We start from the raw sequence: 21,899 nt of genomic DNA, 5'->3' as shown, positions 1-21,899 counted from the left end.
GCGCGGGGAAGAAGTTGGGCCCCTCCCTCGCCGTTCTTCTCCCCGCAGCCAGATTGATGTTGAGGGAGCGGCGGCGGCGCTCCTTGCCAATCCCCCGAAACGAAACACGTGGTTGAGCCGGTGGCTGGCTCGCGCGCGCGCGCCGGCCGCTCAGTTTCGAGCTTGGTACCACGCGATCACCGGGCTCAAAGCGCAGCGGCGGCGAACGCGCTCGGGCGTAGCGGCGCAACGTGCGTGACCATGTCGGCTTCCAGTTCGGGTGGTGGCGGCGCGTGCGCTCTGTACGGGGCCCTGGCGCTCGTCTACGTGGGTCTCGCGGCCGACTTCTACGTGACTTACAAACTGTCTGGTGACGTGAGCGTACTGCGAGGCCTGGTGGCTCTTAGTGGTGATTCCGGTGGTGATTTTGCCCACGATGGGGGCAGGACCGTCGTCCCGAGTGAGTTTGCGACGAGTGACCGGTCCTCCGAGGGAGCGATCTCTCGTGAACGGCGGAGTGCACATCGGCGAGGCAGAAAAGAAGCGGCAGCGGCGGCTCGTGCGCGCGATGCCAGCGAAAACTTTGGCAGCGGTGGCAGCGGCGGCGGCGGTGACCACGACCAAAACGTGCCCAGCGTGGAGTTCTTTCCTCAGCCTCAGCAGACACCCGGTGGGCCACACGATGGCAAAGGATACGTGTGGCTCACTTCGTACTCAAGGATACCGGTGAGTCTCGCGTTGCCGACAGTTTAAACGCGTGCGGTTGGAACGTCTGCATCTGACTGAAACCGCAACTTGTGCGTCCTCTGACATGCCGTAGCCCATGATCACGCAACATGTACATACCGTAACATAAACTATTAAACATCTTCGGGCGCTCATCAAGTTTGCTTTTACTCCCAATGTGTGTCTCCATAAATGTCCAGACGTGCCCGGTAAACAGGGTTGCTTGCGACACGGATAGTCGCTTAACTCTCACAGCACATATGCTGTAGTAGGCCGCACTAAACTTGGGAACAAGTTAACCTCCACATACACGTCCACTTCATTGTGGTAAAGTCAGTGCGGCGGACACGCAGAAAGACACGTCGGACAACACACAGTGCTTTGTCCTTTACGTGTTTTTTTTGCAGGTCTGTAGTTCTGCCTGCACTGTAACAAAGTAGATGTCCCACCAACAAACTGATATAGCTGTCGTAATCGTCAGCATGCAGTACTATTAACTCGCGTTTAATGTAGCGTTGTTCAGACGCGTAGCTAAGCGGGTAGGGGGAAAACGAAACATTGAGCCAATGTTAAGCCACGGCAATATTGACCTCGCATAAGGGTCTTCGGGGCAATGTTTCGTTTTGCAACGTGTCTGGCTGTATCAGCAGTTTTACTTTCACCACAAATGAAAAAAAAAAAGGCTTTGATTATCTTCCTAACTTTTTACACTCGCGTAGAAGTGAAGTATATTCACCAGCTCTCCAACCCTTTGTTGTCAGTGATCGATATGCTGTCAAGTGACGGGTGGCCGATTCTTTGCGGGTCACACTGTTCGCCCAGGAAGCGGACCCCTGTTCTCGTGATAACGCCCTTATGAAATTCATTCGTGAACTGCTGAAAAAAAAAGCACTGAGAGTCCGGGCGAGAGAGGATCGGAAGCTTCCCTTAATTAAAAAATTTGCACAATGCCTTTGTCATCGAAAAAATAAAAACTTTATATTTATTAGGTAGAGCTTGCGGGCTTATAGGGACGATTGAGAACGAAACGCGAAACTCTACCAAGAAATAAATATATTGATTGCCAACACTGAGCTACACTTGTGTCCCTGCGTATCTGGCATATAAAAAGAAAAAAAAAACATTCCGCGACTTATACTGGCGTAGTTATTGTCGTTCACATCGACCGAAGAAAGGAAGGAAACATAAAGGCTGAAGTCAGGGAGGCCAACCTAAAATACGTCTGGTTGGTTACCTCACACGGGAGGACTGGGAGAGGGGAATAGAAAGATGGGAGAGAGAGGAAGGGTAGGGAAAAAAAAAGAGCAGTGAATTCAGTGACGGACTTTCTAAGCAATTTATTACACCTAGAGAGGTAGCTTGTTTTGACGCTAGTAAGAGACGTTGACTGTAAATGAATATTGCCACCCATGGGATGTGACGGTCTGAATTTAAAGTGCAATGCAGAAGCCTGCCATTTAAACACTGTGGCCTTGTACATGCTTCTAAGCTTCCTGTTGACAAATGGAAAAAATATATTGATGACATGGCATCACTTATCAAGTTTTTCGAGATAGTCACGCAGGATTACGCACGTGCGAATGTTTAGCGTGGACCTTCTTTCAAAAGCACAATAAAGCACCACGTCACACTCACGCGGACACGTCACTTACGGAAGTGGCAAGGGTGCCTCCATCTCCCTCCAGAACTTTGTCATCAAGCCTTGGCAAACTCCTCTTACTACATTGGCGTAGCCAAGGAGGTTCAAACCACCCCCTACACGAAAAGGTTTCAATCTTGCATGTGCATATAAACACGCACGCATACAGACACGCGCGAAGATACATAAAGGTTAGCCCAAGACACCTCCCCCCCCCTACCACCCCAAGAAAATTTCTGGCTACACTCCTTGACTTATTAGCTGCATTATGCTCTGGACATGTACACTTCTAGGATGTAAAATAATGACGATGCATAAGGAGTTGCCAATGCGGAAATAAACTCCCAGATCTATATATTCCAAATTTTGAAGAGAACTTCTGTCCAGAGAGGGAGGGGTTTGTCAAGCCAGACAGAAGCGACAGTTCTTCCCCCCCTCACACACACGCTTTTTTTTTAGGAAAAGGGGAAACTACGGCACTGCGTTCGCGCATGCGTTTAATAGAAGTAAATTCCACGTGTGCCCGAAGTTTTGTGCAGGAAGAGAAGCCTGACGGAAGTGCAGAGTGTCGCGGGGCATTTCCCTCTCGCGTAACGTGCACGTAACTAGGCCGGAGTATGTTTTAGGTCAGAGGTAACGCAATAACCTCGACACGGGGCACAAACGCGGGGCCACAATGGATGGCAGCGCACTCCCTGCTGCGGCTTCCCGCTGTCGTCTCACGCGTTCCCCTTAATCTGCTTGGAGGCAGTGACCGACGATCGTAAACACGGTGACGACGGGAAGGCAAGGAGACTGGCGCATCTGCCTCCTCGGAAGACGGCTGGGAAGGAAAGGCGCCCCTCTAATTAGAGACTCCAGTGGACAGAGAAGAGCACCCAATGACATCTACTGTGGCAGTGGAGCACAGTTAAGCGAGCAGAAGCAAAATAATGGGGAAGTAAACAGAGACAACCTGCAATCAAAGGCGATGAAAGGTCGTGTTCGTAGTCTAAGAACGGTGATATCTTATTCCTCAGTTCTTCCGTATTACTTGAAGTAACGCGCAATGAACACATTAAAAGCAACATACAGAAGGCAACGGGCCAAATTACCGTTGGTGCAACGCGGTGGTGGCAACCAGGCCCGTAACCAGGGGAGCCCCCCCCCCCCCCCGCCCAATTTTTATGAGACATGGTGTTTTACAGAAAATAAATAATGGAAATAGACGTTTTTGTCAAATGGTGAAGGCTTTCAGCAAGTGCCTCCCCCCCCCCTGAAAAAAATTCCTGGCTGCGGGCCTGGTGGCAACGCAGACGTTGCCGCAATGGTGAAGGAGCGTAAAAAGAAATTGAGACTGGGATCCCCACCATTTAGCAACAAGAGACTTCCTTTGAAATACGAGCATCACTTAGAGGGTGTCGGCCCGCTTCAGGGCTTTATCTCGAGATTTCTTCTTTTTTTTTTTTTGCTGCAGGGGGGGGAAAAGCCGTTTTTTTCTTGAGCTAAGATTTTACTCGCTTGACTGACTGCTCCGTGATTTGACGTGTCGTGGTCATCGTCAGTCTCCCTACAAATACAAGCTGCATACAATGGCGAAAGCACACTGCCACCAGTAAGACGGAAGCGTTCAAGCACGGGACGCACATCTCGGATTTTACCCTAAACACCACCAAATAGTGCTCTCCATGCATAATGCGCGGCGAAACTTGCCGGGCACCGACCTTTCTTGCGCGTGTTGTTTATTCTCAGTTTGTGCGTGTTGTGCACTGCCAACTTGCACAGCGGACGTTGTATTCTCGCTCGCGACAAATGCTGTCATGCGGTCCGAGCCAAAGGCGTTTCTGGTGCTGTGCCACAGACGTATTAAAATTGATCAACTAAATGTTGGGGTTTTACGTGCCGAAACCGCAATATGATAACGAGGCACGCCATTGTGAGAGATTCCGGTTAAATTGAAAAAGAAAAAAAGAAAACCGGGCCTATTTAACATGCGCCTAAATGTAAGCACACGGGAGCGCTTGCAAATTGCGCGCGTCAGAACGTGACCGCCTCTGCAGGGAGTCGAACCCGCACCCTCGTGCTTAGGAACCCGACTAGCCCGACACCGTAACCGTCGGATACAACGGCGGGGTCACAAATTCTTCCTCCAACTTAGACACATGTAATGTAGAATCACACAATATATTTCGGAGATCGCGTATCATCGGAATTTAACGATCACCCGTCGTGATATAGCTTAGCACGGTGTCGCTTTAGCTCGAGGGCGCGGGTTCGATTCCCGGCCAACGGCGGCCGCATTTCGATGGGGGCGAATTAAATGCAAAGAGCACCGGGAGAAACGCATAGAAGACCCGTGTGCTTAGCTTTGGGTGCAAGTTAAAGAACTCCAGGTTTTGGCTCGTAAAAACCCCGAAATTATTATATATTAATTGAACGCTCGAGGTTATCACCCCTACGCACATCTTGGCATTGCTTTTTGTACGCCGTCGCGTATAAATGTTGGACACGTTCGCAGCCGAAAACAGCTGCGCTTTCCGTATCATTTGTGTGCCGATTTACCACATCCTCTGTTAAAAATTTATCTTGCATTGAGTGCCTTCAATCCACCGTTAATTCGGTCTGCTTATTTACACTTATTGTGTACTGGCATAGCCTTATCGTCTCGGGACGGCTGTGCTCGATTTTGCTATACCTCTTATATTTACCCGTGGCTGTTTGTGGCATGAAGACCAATATTTCAACGTAACCAGGCAGCGAACGTGCCTGTATACGTTAAGTAGGAATAGGTTAAGCAGGTTAAGTGCAGCAGCGTAGAGCAGTTGCACATTCATTTATTCGAGTTTAATTAAATGGAGTGCCGTGAAAAGGGCCGCCGAAGAGAAAACAAGCTGTTTTTCCTGCCCGGTATTGTTTTTCATCTAAGCAGTTTCAGACAAGTACACCCCGCCTACTTAACCTGGTGAACGTGTAGCGCGGAGGATTAACTGCTCTCCGGAACACGAAACAAGGATTTGCTTTTCTGTCGGCACTCGACGCTTTCGCGAGCATCCGCGTCTAATCTGGTTAAATGGGAAATGCGATTTAACGTCATTTACAAAGACGGGGTTTGTTATATGATCTCCTGACGAACCTAGAGCAAGAAAGAAAATAGAGGGAGAGACGGAGATACACTAAGAGAAAAAGATAATGTTTAGTGAAAAGCTTGATTGTTCTGCTGAAATAAAAGCGAGACATTCCTTTTTCATAAGAAAAGTAATAGCTCGCTTTTTTTTTTAACGCGCGAGATGTCGTAGGCACCTCTATAGGAAATGATGAAAAAGCACAAGCGAATAAAACACATGCAAGGCTCGTGCCATTCTCAGTAGAAAGACCACAGCTGGATAGTAAGAACTTGGTAGTTTGTACGGCCGCGAAAATAAAAAATAAATAAACATTTTGTTCATTACGCATATTGAGTAGTGAAACACACGAATAAGGATTATGCGCGGTTCTGCGAGCAAGCAAAGCCGTAATTTCATTTGCTGACACAGGAATGAAGGATGAATGGTATTGCTTTCCGAGAACACCACGTTCAGAAAAGTGAAAGAGTCAACGTTTATTTGATAAGTGGCCGCGAAAACGCAGTCTTACCTCGTGTGCTATTGAGCTTTTCAACTATAATAGCAACAATGGCTCACCACTGCAACGACCCTGTGAATGAATGAGCGCCGAGCAAGCAACTATGCAGCAATGAACTCGTTTGGATGACGCAACGGAATAGAGGGGTGTAGTGCTATACTTCAGGAAAACCAATAAACCTGATAACGGGACAGTCGTGCATGAAAGAGAGATTGAAGAAAATGTTTCTGCTTAATGAAGAAGTTACAGTCTAGCTGCAGGATTTGCGTGTTACTGAAGATTAAATCCACAACAAAGTTTAAACGAAATAAGGAGAGACGAAAAATGGGAACGTGCACAAATAGCAAGAAAACTGTGCTCTTTCTAATTTGCTGTGCCTTTGGTTTAACTCTTTCGTGACCGCGCCTATAGAACGTGGGTCACCGGGGACTCGAACGCGCCGGGCGACAATTTAACAATATGAGCAGCCAATTGCAGCATCTAGCACATTCTGTACGCACTAATGTTTCGTTTCCTGCGTAGTTAGTTTTTTTCCCGAGCGGCGGCGATTATTAACAGCGACTTAAAGAGTCAAAGATACCGGTTCGCTTGGTTCGTTCGCGAACTGTAAGCGAGACCCTCTCGGAAATGTTGTTCCTTGTACGATTTTGTTGCGCCTGCAAGCAATTTTTCTGCTGTTTCTAGTAGGAGTGATCCTGAAGGTGATGCCAAGTCATAGAAATATAGTCCGGATGATAAAAAACCGTAGAACGAGGCCGGGTCGTAGTCAGGTGTTGATCAGTGCGTTACGCTTTCTGGCACACCGATTTTTTACTCCGATTGAAATGTCGTGAGGAAGTTGGTACTATTATATCTTCTGTTTGTAACGACTCAAAAGTACATGGTGAAGGTTTGGTGACGTCATCTTCAGCCAGTAGAGAGTAATGTTCAGCCTAAGAAGGGTACCCGGCGAAATCCTAAGAGTAGTGTTGCGCTGTGAAGCGATATGTGTCACAAGGAAAATCGGCGTTTTGTGCATCTTTTTCACAGCGAATGTAACAAACAGGATCTGTGTTAACAAAAATTAGTATGCGTGGTTTCCTGCCGCTCGATATGGGTATTGTCGAGATTCCACTACTTCACGTCCCTAAAACAAGTACATTCAGAACAAGTCCCACCGATTGACGAAGCGGAGTAAATACAAAATGTGCTAAGAGATCAAGAAACTTGACAACCAGACAAATGTCACTTGTAACTGTAACGCCTGTTTTGCCTAGTGGCACACCGACCTTAGAAAAAAAAATTTTTTTTTTTTTTACATCTTAGAGCTTTCAGACATGGTTCCACCTATTTTGATAGTCAGAAATTGAAATGTGAAGGCTCTTTTGGAGCTTAAAAGTTTAGAATATTTTTATTGTGTGCGGTGAAGCCATACGTTAGGATTTTTTGGTGCCGTGTTCAGTCCTTTTGGTATCTGATTTTTTTTCTGTGCTGCTATTTCTTTCTGTGCTGCTAATTTGCTAAAATACCTATGGATCAACGTTAAATTTATTCTTCTTCTTAATTATATTTATTTTATTACTTTGTCTGGAAAACTTGTAGAGGTAAAAATATAACCGCGCAACCTGATGGAACAATGCAGTTTTCACTGGGCAGACAAAAAAAAGGTAACTCATACACTTTTTGAGCTAGATCATTCAAGCTTTCCTCTAATACAGAAAACTGTTGAGCAAACATTTTGTATATTTCAGATTATTTTTCCTTTCTTTTTCTTTCATGTTGGGAGTACACATTGAAAATGCTCTATGCAATGTTCAATAAATCTCGTTTTTCATAAATATTCTTGCATATTATTCCCTAATATTAGTTTTATAAAGTAATACCATTAAAATTTACAGTCACTTAGCTTTATATTGATATATAATATTACACTGTATCTATCACATTACTCATAATAAACAATAATCACTAAATCATCCAAAATGTGGCCAATTCTCCCGCGGTCACGAAAGAGTTAACATGTTGACAGGCGTAGTTCTTGCGTATATGTGAATGTTACTGTATCATTTAGCTCGGATCTAGGTCCTAGTTCAGTACTTGTTCATGTGACTATGACGCAGAGACCATGTTTGACTTTCTAAGGCTGTTTTCACGCGTTATCCCTCGGCGCAAGCTGCGCTTCTAGGTTTTCGAACATCCTAGAACGTTATGAACGCTTCATTCGGATTGTGTACGCGACGTGAATAGTAACACACATTCTAGACCTGACTCTAATACAAGCTATTGCACTGAAATTTACAATGACGCATGTACATACAAAAAGCCAAAACGTTTAACCACAGATCAGATTACGACGACTGCGCTCACCGCTATCGTTGCTTTATAAGCGCTCTCTGTTTTCCTAGACACAAGTTCGACCAGCAAAGATTTTAAAATTTACGGCTTTGCCTTCTGCATCCTTCGTCGCCACTACAGCGTGACAATAATTTATATAGATTGCTTCTGTGTTCTTGTTATTTATTTCGCGCCACTTAATTTCGCTGATTTTGTGCTTGAAGACGGGTATATCAACAAGTCTGTGTTTAAATCTCCGGTGTAGTAGAACTTCTTATCTGTTCAGAGTGAAAAATCAATGGGCGCAGCAGGTAGTGCATACTGGCGCCTTTGGTTGAAACGGGACACGCACAATGATGAGAATTCATCACTCGTATGACCAGTAACATAAGAGACGATTTGGACGAGCTGGTTATACATTGCGAAATAGACACTGCGCTGATAGACACTGACATACAAAAGGAGGTAGAAGACACGCGAAGAGCTACTTCCTAGTTGGGTAATGGATGTGCAAGCATGCTCTTCCATATTGCTATATATAGAAGAAATCGATTACTTGTACTATATCGTGCACTGAAAGCGCGCACATCATATTGTGTATACCACAAAAAAATGATAACAAGAAGAAAAAGCCCAAGAAACTGTTTCTCAATGCTTCCCGGCATCAATTTGTGTTTGCTCCATCCGCCGCTGCCGCATAATCATCAAAATGAACACGGCCTAGAACGAAGCAGAAGGCGAAGCGGACGACCTCGTCATCGGTGTTCGAATGGGTGAGACTTGGCTCGAAAATGGCTGTTTCTCCGCGTGGTTTCTATGAAGGCGCTCTCGTGATGGCTGCTCTGCTGCATATGCGGATGCGCAAACGTGTTCGGCCCCCAGAAAAGGAAGAAGCCAGATCCTCGCGCGACCAGTAAATCTCGTTTATCACGGAATTCAAAGGTCTCTCTCCGATCCATAAACGCGGGTTGTCACCGCCGCACCCCCATTAAGGAATACGCGTCCATCGTTTGCCCACGCGGGCTTTGTTTACGCTGGAAATCTGCAGCCCACAAACATGGTTGTCCTTTCGCGAAAAGCAGAAAGAGCTGTGTATCATTCAGTATTAGTAAATGTGCGAGTGAGGCGTTCATTGTGTATAAATTTACTGAGAATTCACTACACTGAGATGCTGGCACACTTTTGTGGCTAATGCGTACACTAATTCTACACAGACTACACAGACTACACAGATCACGCTTAGTGATCATCCGCAATGGATGGCCTTATGCAAGAGGTGTAGTTACCAAAGTTATGAGATGCCAATAACGTATGCCGACAAGTCGATGGATGCGCGAAAACAACGGTCTTTGATGATTATTCGTTGCAGAACAGTTAAATAACGGAGGAGGGGATTGTGCGGTCGCAAAAAGAAGTGTTCGAAGAGTTTCGCGTCATCTGAGCCTATTTGAGATAGGGACAGTGGTACGGCCATGTCGCAATATATAAGCCCGACCTTGGTCCGACCGTCGAGATGAGTCTGGCGACCGCCAGCCGATTCGTCCGCCAGCTATAAACCACTCTGCGATCGTGGGTCGGTCGCAACAAAAAGAGCCCGCGTGGCGCAAGGCAACGTCGCCACGCAGCGCATGCGCTGGGACTCGCACAAGTCGTTCGCATGCCACAAGCTCTTGGCCTCGAAGCTCTTGGCCCGTTCTTCCCGCTTTTGCCGATGCGTCCTATTCGTGGAATCAAGTAGACCTCGTATTGCCGGCAAGATAATCTTCTCGACGCACTCACACGCGCGGGCCACGCACTCGTGGAATGATCCGAGCGTTATGAGCTCGATCCAATCAGGGCTGTGCGCCGAGACACGTCAAGACGGGCAGACGGCAAAGTGACGCAAGTCACACAGGAGACAGCTGGGTGACGGTGAAGTGATTTAGACTTACGGTTTATCTGCCTGCCAGTATAAAAAAAAGGGGGGGGGGGAACCTCCGACCGAACGTGACTGCAACGCACCGAACAAGACAGAGTCTACTGCGCAGGAGAAACTGTGTTACCGATGGCGCAAACTTGGAGCAGAGAACTGCACGCGATGCACGACGAACAATATTAACTTGGGTGCATGAATCAACGTTTTGCAATGTCTCCGAGAAGACGTTGTGCACATGTATATAGGGTATGACTTGTCATAAATAGAATGAACAATATTCGTAATCGTCTTCGAGAAATCCAGATACGCGACAACTGCAAGGCCAGGCAGCAGCTGAGAAAAGAACTCACCTTTATGCATTCTCAAGGTGACTGAAAGGCGAAAGCCATCTTCTGCTTTTAAAGACGATAGTCTTTCTTGGAGAACTTAAAACACCTAAATTTTGGTCTGTCTTTCTGTCTGCCTGTCTTTCTGTTTGTCGGCACGTCCCTCGATTCAGCCACCCGGCCAACGTTGAACCACTTGCCCAAGGGCCAGCCACCTTGAACGGATGACTAGGTTCATACTTGTGTACATTGTTGATCAAAAAGCAAACATTACGCATATCTGAGGCACAACATCACTAGGTAAGTATTATGTGCTGTGCTCCTTTAATAGAAAATACATAGATACGTAATTCTAGAGACCCTAGTTTAAAGCTGCGCTGAAAATGCGACTGCGCTGGAACTTGTCTTCCTCCGTGCCCTCTGCACGAGCTCATTGTTGTGTTTCGGTTTCGGTTCCGTATTGCACTGTATGAATGCCATGGGGTGCCGCTCTGGCATTCCTGTTTTACTCAGGCGACGTGTAAATGAAAGAGTGTGTGGAGAGCACTCGTTGAGTGCGGACGTTCCTTCTGCTTCGGCGCTTCCCGCCGAATCGCGTGTTCGGGCTGGCTGGCGTCCCCGCCGGTCGCGTTGGTCACCGCCGGTCTTCGCCTGCTGCTGCGCCGGGACTACCAGCCCGCAACACAGCACTCATGTTTCCCGACGTATTGCCAGATGGCGTCCATATCTCACGCAGCGCCTCTTCTGTCATCTTTAGACGACATTTGCAGCGACGCACGCAGATACGCGGCCAATTTTTTCTTCTCAGTCGACGTACTGATCCTCTGCCGCCCCACTCCGAAAGCTTTCTGCACCTCGCCTGGTTTTACAGAGCCTCCAGGATCGGAGGCCTTGCAAGCTTTCTGCACGTCAGCTGGCTTTGCACTGCCTCCGTGATCGGCCAATCTTTGACCGATGGACCATGCCACGTGATGGCGTCGTCATGTTACGTCACGTTATGCGACATCATGGTGACGTCACAAATTTTCGCGATACGTGGCGTAACGATGACGTCATTTGGTGACGTTACCACGTGATGTTTCTTTGCATCACTCGCGTTGACGCCGACGGTAAATTTTCGCGTTTAACGAAGCATTTAAGGCTTTCGCCTTAATATTTTTCATGAAAGCAAGCGTGAGAAAATAACGTCCGCCCCAGCACATCCCGCCTGTCTTCTTTGCTCGTGCTCGACAGTGTGCAAAGACAAGCTGTGCAAAGACAAACTGGCGCTCGCGTGAGCGCCTTCACCCCGTTACAACAAACGAACATACGCAAAGGTTTTCGGGGCCACAAGCGTTTGCTTTCGCGTACTTCCCTGCGGCTCACCTATTACCGCGGCCTGGCGTGACTGCAAAAACACCCGCGTTCTGTGTCACGGAGCAACACGCCACCGCGGCGCGCACAGCCGAGCGATATCGTTCCGTTTCGGCTTTTGTCTTTGCTTCTCGCTGTTGATGTTTGGCACGTGGCCGCGGCGGTCTGCAATCAGCGCAAGTCGGCCGCGCTTACGCGATCAAAGGTTTGCGAACGCTACGCTCGTCTCAACGGCAACGCCCGCAAAAAAGTTGCGCTCCTCTCTCTCTTCTAACCGGCACGGACGCGATAAACTATGAATGGAAACACGGCCGGGCATGCTTGCTCGTTCCGCATATCGCGCAGCGGCCGTTGTGCGTCCTTTCTCAAATTGTATTTTCTCTTCAGTCAAACTTTTTCCTTTGCACGCTCTTGCGTGGTACTGCTTGCTTTTGCGAATTTCCCGATCAAATGAATTATTCTTGGAAGAGCCACTTGTTTGCCCGGCATCCGTGCCGATGCTTTTGAACGAATGCCGCGGTCAGATGCGGCGTATAGTTGCGTTCGCGTGAGGAGCCAGGAGAAAAAAAAAAAAAAAAAAAAAGATTGTGCGCCTGCACATTCCTTGTGCCATCCTCCAGAAAACAATGACGAGCGGAAAACACAGAGGCGTCCATGCGCGTGCAGTAATAATTCTCGCTCTTGGCGGGAACGCCTCTCGGGGATCGCGTAGCGAAGAGCGGAAGTGAAAGGGCTGCGCCGTGCCCGCTTTTCTTATTCTAACGACGTTCGTACTTAAGCACGCTTTTTCCCAACGCGCTGCCTTCCTCCGGTTCGCGTTGCTTCTCATGATCTTGGGGCCGAGTCTTTCTTAACGCATGTTCCCCCACATAGGGCAGCAGTATTTAACGCTCGCACATTTCGCTTTGGTGAAGCCGAGCAGCTTCTTTCCGTCTGAGGACAGAGAGAGGCTATTAGGCCGAGTTGGTGCTGCTCATATTTGCATCCTAATGCTATGTGGGGCTGTACTCTCCTTTTACATTGGGGTATTTTCTTCCTTTCTGTTTTCGTTGTGCTCTCTATTCATTTTACGTTAGGAAGGGTGCTCGCGTGAGATGAAGCACAATTCTATGTAAAAGGCAAACGCCTGGGCGTAAATAAAGAAGGGTAGGAAAACGTGTGGCACCTAAATCTCAGGACGTCGTAAAGTGTAATTCCTGTAAGTGCCTACTTAGAGAAGTAGAGGCTCTTCGTTATCATAATGTACTTTGCCGCGCGGAGAAAAGTAATTTAAGGAAGATACTCGAGCAGCCTTCCGTACTGGGAAACAAGGCCATGCGCAGAATGTATTGCGCGTTTGGAATGGGTTCGTGTTTCCGCGGGTGCTATTGCTCACAATGGCATAACGAGCGTAAGAATGTGTGGCGTCGTCGCCTGCGTTTGACCTCTCGTTCAGAGAACGTGCAACGTGTTCCAAATAAATTATCCGGGTTAATGATGGCGTCTACATATGGACGATTTTACGTAAGACACATGGGCGCCGCCACCTTGGACTTATTTTTCGTTCATCGTGACGGAAATGAATAAAGTCATGAATATAGGCCGGATTTTTAGGCCCTAAAAAAGCTCGTTTTAGGCGCCAGAAATAGGCAGGCAAAACAACGTTTTAGGCTTCGAAAATAGTAAATATAGGCACAATAAATTTTCACATAAATGCAAATAATTGGAAACGAAGACGTGCGCGAGCTCTATCTACGAAAGGAAAACAAAAATGTTATTGCTTAAGATAGCACAAAGGCGTTAAACGGTTGAACATAGCCGTGCAATGTGCCTTGACCCGCACGGTTCGCAGAACACGGGAATGACCGTGTTCTGCACGGTGAGTCAAGATTCCACTGTCGAATCAACACACTCCTGGGTGTCTTCTTGGCATGACTGAGAAGGGCAGAGCACGAGCAGATAGTCAGATCGTTAAACAGAAGGGAGGGATTCCTCCTAGGGGGGGTAGAGGGGGTTAACCCCCCCCCCCCCCCGAAACTTTTCAGTTTTGCATGCGTATATATGCACGCATGCATACAAGCGCACTCACGAACATACATGGAGTATGGTTGAAACCCCCTCCCCCCTCCCTCCCGCAAAATATTTCTGGCTACGCTGATGCAGTGAACACCTTACAAGTTAACTTACAAAAACAAAAGCCGCGTGCACATCATATTTTCCTTTCTTTTTTTGCTCTTCACTCTCCTTCTCGCATTCGCGAACCGTGCACGCCATGTCTCTGCGGCGGCGAATGTGCGTGTCCCACTTCACGGCTGCTAGCAGTTGTTTCTGGGAGTTGGTTGAACTACAGTACTAGGTTGGACCCCCGAACAGTCAGTGCTTCGCGGTAGCATGAATAACGGTCTCAAGCTGCTCCCGGCAGCGTAACTTGAGGCTAAATAGTGTTAACACAAGCGCGAGTTTCGAAAATAGGCATTTATAGGCATTTGTGAGCATTTAGGCACAAACGTCAAAAATAGGCATTTATAGGCACTATAGAAACACTATAAAAGCCTTTCTTAACCTCTAATTCATGCTCATATATCAAAGTGGCACGATAGGAGCGCAAGGAACAAAAAAGGCATTTGCCTAAAATCCGGTCTCTAGTCATGAAACATCGAATACACCAACCCAACCGTTTTCATGCGCGTGCATCTACAGTAGTACAGTTCGTTTAGTTGTTCAAAATACAAAACGGCAAGGTGAACAGCCCAATATGGCGGCACCGAAATATATCCGTAAATAGCCCATAGCATATAGGGTGTATTCAGGTGACGTCAACTAACGCCATTTTGTTGTGCTATTCGCAGATTGCACTGTGAGTCTGGAAATAAGCAAGTCCACATAAGGCGCAGCTCTTCACAGTCTTCACAGTGTGCTTGTTGCACAACGACATGACAGCCTTGATGACATCAGCGCATACCCCTTATATATAGTTAATCGCAGAATGACATTGCTACACAGCGAAGCGCAAGATAGATAGCTTCGTCTGTGTGTGCACAGAAGGCTCGAGGAGCTGGGCCTGTTGGTATGCAGTTTGTTTGCGCTCGTGCAATTACTTCCTCTTGTGTACGCCTTCTTCAAGGCTGGGTGCCGTCGTTATTTCATAGCCTCTACGCTGAAGTGGGCGGCATTAAGCGACGATGACTGACAGAAGTGTCCCTAACAGGCGGAACCCTGTTGAGGGGGAACCATATCACGTAGGGGACCGAAATTGCAATGTTAATACGTGTAAGAGTAGCTATTCTACATGGACCATCTGATACAGCATTGAAGTACATGTGAATGCGCTTTTTGCGAAATATCAGCTCCATACGATTATTAGGATACGCTCTCTGTTAGGAGGTGGCTATCACCAGGCTAATCTTCCAATCTCTTCTTCATTGCCCGTGCGCAAAATAAACAGCTAGCGTACGCAAGAATTTTAATAAACGGAAATAAACTATATAGCGACCCTGAACAGATTAGCCTCCTTGGTTTATCCGTTGTCGTTAGCATTTTTTGCACACATACTTTGGAGGTATAAATTACCTTCGGACCAGCACTTGTGAAGAAGTGTTGTGCCGAAACGCGGAAACACGCGACAGCCTCTGTAAACAAGTTGCGACTAAGTGTTGGCATACGCGTAATCGCCGCAAGTTAACAAATAACGGCTCAACACGCCTCAATTTTATTGCGCCGTTTTAGAACAGTTTGATAACGTTCATCGCTTTACTCGCACGGGTTATAGCAGATCGCTCAGGAAGAACTCGAATGAGTTTCACTCTTCAAGGCTTCGAGGAATCATGTCGTCACGCAACTAAGCCTTCATGCTTCAACTCTCCACAAAGCCGTCTCCTTCCTCGTTTCCCTGACTCGGCCCAGAATGTTTGGTTTCAGATAGCTTTCATCGAACGCGCACTTGTTCGGGCACTCTAGCCGCCATTACGTGCTCATCTTCTTCCAGTGTGCTTGCGCAACGTTGCCAACGTAATCGCTTTTTGCAGCGCACATCAGTTTTAATGGCGCGCTCACGGGCAGGAGTGTCGAAGACGATAATGCTTACAGCGGCTCGGTATCTCGCCGAGCTGACTTCGATGGCCGATGGTATTATGTAATTTTCCTTCCCAGTGTATGTCTTTTCTAGGTGTTTTCATCTCTAGCATTGTGCAGAAAACAGATGTTCGGGAACTCTTTTCTCGTATATGTCTTCATATGCGGCAGACTTTCGCATTAGTCACTTGGCAATTTACTTCCCGTAAACGAACACGCATAGCTCAAGGAGAGAGCGCGCATGACTTCTTTGTTTGACCTGTCTTCTTTTCCTATGACATTTCATACTGACACGCATAGTTGCATCTCTTTTCACCGTGGGCCGCTTCGGTGGCCCAGTGGTTACGGCGCTCGACTGCTGACTCGAAAGGCGCGGGTTCGATCCCGGCCACTGTGTAAGATATATCTTACGCCCGTAATCCCGGCCGATATGGTCACATTTAGGAGGCCAGTGTACTGTACGATGTCAGCGCACGTTAAAGAAACCCACGTGGTAGAAATTAAGCGGAGCCCTCCACTCCGACGTCTCTCAAAGCCTGAGTCGCTTTGGGACGCTAAACCCCACAACTTGTGCTCCATTATCATATGTATCCAGTATAACGCTTAACTTGATCCAGAAGCATCGATTTCGCTCCAATTTTATTGTTTTACAAGTGTTATTTATTTAAAAAACCGGAAGTAAGTGCTCGAAGAGAAACAAGAGTTTCACTCGGTGCTCCTACCACTTCCCTCGATCGATTTTCCTTCTTCTTCATCCTCAGTTGAACTTAAACGCTAACCTCTACTCGTCCCTGCCTTAAAGATACAACTGCCAACATAAGAAGGGGCAATGAATCGAGGGGTTCATTTCTTTGTTCTACACAACGTCGCACACTGCCTGCACACTCCTATGATACTGCTTTCCCACTGCAGTCCTGCATATAGGTGCCCTGCCTCTGGAGCGCTCGCTTGCGAACACTTACTGTTTTCTTCATTGTAATGAGCGACACACGGGTGCTGCTCTTGCTCCTTATAGTACTTTAGAATTGATACTCGACGCCCAATGCTTCCTGTTTATAAGCAGCAAAATGATATATCTGTAGTAACATGCAACGTGATCCCTATTCTACATGTTCGCATGTATGTACGTTACGTACGCATACGCACTTGAAACTCTCTGGAGTATTCAGCAGTGAAATGAGGCGGAGCAAAAGTATGTGTTTAGAGAACAGCCGCTCGGTACATTAGTCTGGAAGTATGAAGGGGCTAATAGGAGTGGAGAAGAGAGAGAAAGTAGAGGAAAAGGTGGCAGGGCGGTTAATCAAGTTGGACTTCGTCAAGTGCAGGTGAAACAGCGCATCCGATTCTTCTTTTTGCTTCGTCTGGCCACCGCTCGTCACACCGAGTAATCTCGGCGCCTATACGGCTTATGTGCAAGCCACAATGGACTCTAACCAGACGAGCAGCGGAACACTCTTTCTTTCTTTATATCCTGAGGAGAACGGGTGCCGTGTTGCGGTGTATAGAAAGGCTATCTACGTTCCGACCACGGTTCCGGCAGACAACCTCCGAGCATCTACGCTCAGGCCCCTTTTTTCTCGCTCGCTGCTCGCGTTGTTCGACCGTGACCTCCCCATTGTCACGCCGCAGCAACGGAAGCGACGGCGGAAGAATCGACCAACCGAAGGCGGCGAGACCGCTCCGACCGGCTGGGCTTCGGCGCGAACATTATATGGCCATTGATTTCCGAGGGCCGAATTTCATCGTCGCCTCGAACCCTTTCCTCTGCCACGCCAACTTTCCCGTACCCCTTTTCTCTAACCGCTACTCGCCTTTACCGCCCAACAAACGGGAATGGCGATATGAAACAGTGCGCAGGCGCGAGTGTGCTTGCGGTGCTCATCTTGCGGAGTAACCTCTCTGCTGTCCAACGTCGGTATGGCGGAAGCGAGACGGTCACGGCACGAGAGCCACGCAGGGGCCGCACACGTCGCCGTTCTCTCGCGAAAAAAAAAAAAAAAAACCACGAGGGCAGTTTACGTGCCAACTTAACATACGAAACGTAAGAGACATCCAGAATCATAATGATAATAATTGTGCGGTTTTATGTCCCAAAACCACGGTGTGATGAGAGACGCCGTTGTGGAGGGCTCCGGAAATTTCGACCAGCTGGGGTTCTTTAACGTGCATCTGAATCTAAGTACACGGGTCTCTAGCATTTTGCCTCCATCGAAATGCTGCCGCCGCGGCCGGGATCCATCTCGCGACATGCGGGTCAGCAGTCAAGTACCATAACTATTACACCACCGTGGCGGTTGAGTACATCCCGTACAGTTTCCTATGGGTTGCCTCCCTGTCCACCTTTTCGTTGTTGCTTCGTCCCCCCTCCCAAGCCAGCCTCTTATCTCGCTAAACCGCATGTCAGTAATAATCCCTGGTGTTTGCAATGTCCCTGTCAGTCGCGCACCGGAGAAAGAGATTCCTGATCAAAATTATAGGTATGCGCTCCCGCTGTGCAGCACTGATTCATAGAACAAAAGGAAGCCGAGCGAGTTGTTAAACATATTGACCGACTGAAACTCCCCAGAACGCTTCGTTGCCTTTCTGTCAGTGCAATAATCGACAGAAAAAACGCCAAGAAATGCTACGCATTTAAGAGTCTGCGGCCCACGCGAACTCTTGTCAAATGGTCGCTGTGCGACGCTTCCACTGATTCAATAGTCAGACCAGCGCTAGGCCATAGATGTGTCCTCATGTTTGCTGGCGTGTTAATAGAAAGCATTAGCGTGTCCGGTATTCTTGTGTACGTAACCGCGCTTGCGTTATACCGGGCTGCCCGACGTTGTTAGTGATGTATTGTGACGCTTTGTCTAACCATAGTGCCCTGATAGACGCCTTATCCCGTTGCGTGAGTTTTCTTGCAAAAAAAAAAAAGGAAGTGTTTTTACAAAGGCGATGTATCTGAATCTAAACTGCTGCCGGAAATTTATCCCACCAGCGAAGTAGAACACATTTGCTTTCCTCATAATAGCTCGGTGTATTAAGTCTGGTTTAGTTCTGTGCGACTACCTCGAGCGCTCAGGTTAACGGCTCCGGTTACCCGCTAACCAGAAAACAGGCTTTTGCGGCCAAACTAAAGCTCGCTAATGGGAGCCTTTTAGGCACTAACTATCAGGGACACGGTTGACGAGACAGGCACGAGCCGAAGCTTTCAGAGCAATTTTTTTTATTGGTGAGCAGCTTGAAATTTTATACGCAGATGACGTGCATCCACTTAGCGTCTGCAGAAAACTAAAAGGAACGAATAAATAACCTATATACATGCAAATTCTAACCAGTGCCTTACTCCACTACATTTACTGTGCGGCACGATGCTTTTCTATGTTATTCTTCGCCACGCAATGCGCGCTGCGGAAGTCGAGGCAACTTGCTTCCGTGTCGAGATATAGCATTTGAGCCGATATTGCTGCGAACAGCCGTGTGACTGGCCAGACACCAGTGCTTGTGAGAGGGTATAGAAGCGTCCCGTAGTACAGGAAGGTCAATAGCTATATGGGTTTGTTTGCATGCGTCTCTTAATTTGCTATAAAGCAGGCGGAGCGACACGAACAAAAAAAAGAATTAAAAAAAAGAAAAAAAAGACTTGGAGGATGCTTGAGTTGCGCCTTCATTAGTAGTACGCAATAGCGTAATCGGGCCCGGTGCGGCATCGCCTTCTCAATTGCTAGCCTAGCTTCCGTTCTCGGTGCATGCGTCAACCGTGTCGTAAGGAAACGAACGACTGTGCGCGTAACGTTGGCCGTTTCAAGGTATCCTAGAATGCCTACTGCAAGTACATTTGTTAAGTGCCCACTAGGCCATAATTATTGCTTTTGCGAATTAGCGAAGGGCCCACTACGCTTCCGTGAGGCAGCACGCGATCCTACGCAGCTGTTCACTTTGTTGATGCTTTTGCTTCTGCTGATGATTAAATATGTCTGAGCGCTTTGTAATGGGTGGGCCTTTAAAACGCCCACTAGTTGCGCAGTTCACATGTTTTGACGCCTGGCGCGATTCTACGCTTCTGACACGCAATATTACATGCGTTAAGGAAATTCCTCCACTACATGACATTCATATAGTGTTTTTTAAAGACGGCAGTCTTTCTTGGGATACTTGAACACAGAAAGTTTGGTCTGTCTGTCTGTCTTTCTGCCTGTCTGTCACACGATTCAGCCACCCGGTCAAAGTTTAAGCACTTGCTGAACGCCCAGCCATCTTGAACTGGTAGCTGCGTTGATACTTGTGAACATTGTCGATCAAAAAGCAAATGTTACGCATATCTGAGGCGCAACATCAATACGTAAATATTAGGTGGTGTGTTCTTTTACTAGAAAATAGATAAATACGTAAGTCTAAAGATCCTACTGTTTCTTAGGCTGCGCTGAAAATGCGACGCTATGAAAGAAAAAGCCCTCTGGCGACGATATGGTGCTGCCACCTGGCAGTGGCCCTGGGTTCTGCACAAGCTCATGCTTCCCGACGCCACTGCCAGATGGCGTCCATATCTCACGCAGCGCATCCTCTATTTTGTTAATGCCAGCCAGATGCGGCGATTCAACATAGAGGAGGAGGACTCATGTAGTACGGCCGGCAGAAGACTATCGTCTGTCGACGACATTTGCAGCGAAGCACGCAGACATGCGGCCAATTTTTTTCCGACGCTGCTTCAGAAAATAGCCTGGCTCTGTGGTAGAACACCTCCTTGCCGCGCAGACGGCCTGGATGCGATTCTCACTCGAACCCGGAGATTTTTATTATTTATTTCATTTGCATCTTTCTCGATTTTTGGATCACGGACAAGATGATGATTTTTCGCTCACAACCAACGACTCCGTCGCCGACGCTGACACCGGAATTTCTGCGAAACGAGCTCGTTAACGCTGTCGCGTTAAGAAAGAAAACATACCTTCAACAAATCACACATAGCGCTGCGTGCTGTCGCAAGTGCCGTTTATGTTTGCCCCGTTCTACCTGCGCCAGAGAGAATTAAACGAAAAGTCACCCGCGGGTGTGTAAAAAGAGGACAAATGTCCCACATAGTGCGAGCACCTCTCGGTGTCATGTGTCACGTCGTAATGAGACGCGTGCATGCCCTTCGGCAAGGGCTCGCATGGACCGCAAGCTTCCGCTGCCGACTGTACTAAAATATTTCGAAGCTACTAAAGTTGAAGAATACACAGGAATGACTCAGTCGTCTTACGCCCGAAGCGCGCCGTGTTGCGAGTGCAGTACAGGTGCGTGAACCAGCCTTCGATTACCACTAATAAAAATAATTGTCTGGCGTCCTTATATAAGTATACAGACACGCGTGCATGCTAGATCAACGCTATGGCAGTAAACAGGCGCATGCGCCGTTTTTTATAACGCTAAAATGTTTTATGCCCGGGTCCACCAAGACTTCACTGACGTATTTCCGTCAAGGATATACGTTGGTAAAATGCGCACTAGCGGATGACAAAGAAAAAAAACTAGAAGAAAAAGTTCCACCGCCGGGAATCGAACCCACGACCTCTCGGTCTGCGACGATAGGCGCCCGGAGCTCTAGCGACAACGCTAGCGGCGCACATGCATGATGGTCCACAAAAGCGCCTTATATCTCTCACACATTCTCTTTCGCAGACTGTGCCGCCGCCGCTCACAGACGGCGGCAACGTCTTTGAGCGGTGAAGTACTGCGTCATGACACCAGCCAGCGCCGATAGGGAGCGATTCGACGACGACGCAGTTAAAGCGTCTCGATGTCAGCGTGGAACGCTGGCATCGAGGAGTCGCCCTAGACGCAGTTACGTTCTTTGCCTATCGCTTCGTGTTACCTTGTGACGGCTCGTTGTCGCATGTAGTGCAGCTTCCACATGCACCCACGGTGTTTCTCCGCCGCCTACTGCTTCGAGTGCGATATCACCGACCAATAAAACTGTTGCAATAAGCGCCGCAGAAAGGCAACGATGTCTACGGGGAATGCCGTGCCTTGGTGGAGC

The 21,899-nt window shown here is 47.9% G+C and overlaps 1 protein-coding gene across 1 annotated transcript in view; it reads left to right on the top strand.

Moving 5' to 3' along the window:
* Positions 1-205: 205 nt before the first annotated feature.
* Positions 206-21,899, top strand: part of LOC119389458 (uncharacterized) — a 133,219-nt gene continuing 111,525 nt past the window's right edge. The window contains exon 1 of the mRNA XM_037656732.2: positions 206-705. Coding sequence (XP_037512660.1) covers positions 241-705 — 465 coding nt within the window. The 5' untranslated portion in view covers positions 206-240. The remainder of the gene's footprint in view (positions 706-21,899) is intronic.

Source organism: Rhipicephalus sanguineus, chromosome 4, assembly GCF_013339695.2.
Source record: "Rhipicephalus sanguineus isolate Rsan-2018 chromosome 4, BIME_Rsan_1.4, whole genome shotgun sequence".
Lineage (NCBI taxonomy): Eukaryota > Metazoa > Arthropoda > Arachnida > Ixodida > Ixodidae > Rhipicephalus > Rhipicephalus sanguineus.
This window is presented reverse-complemented; position numbering and strand designations above follow the sequence as displayed.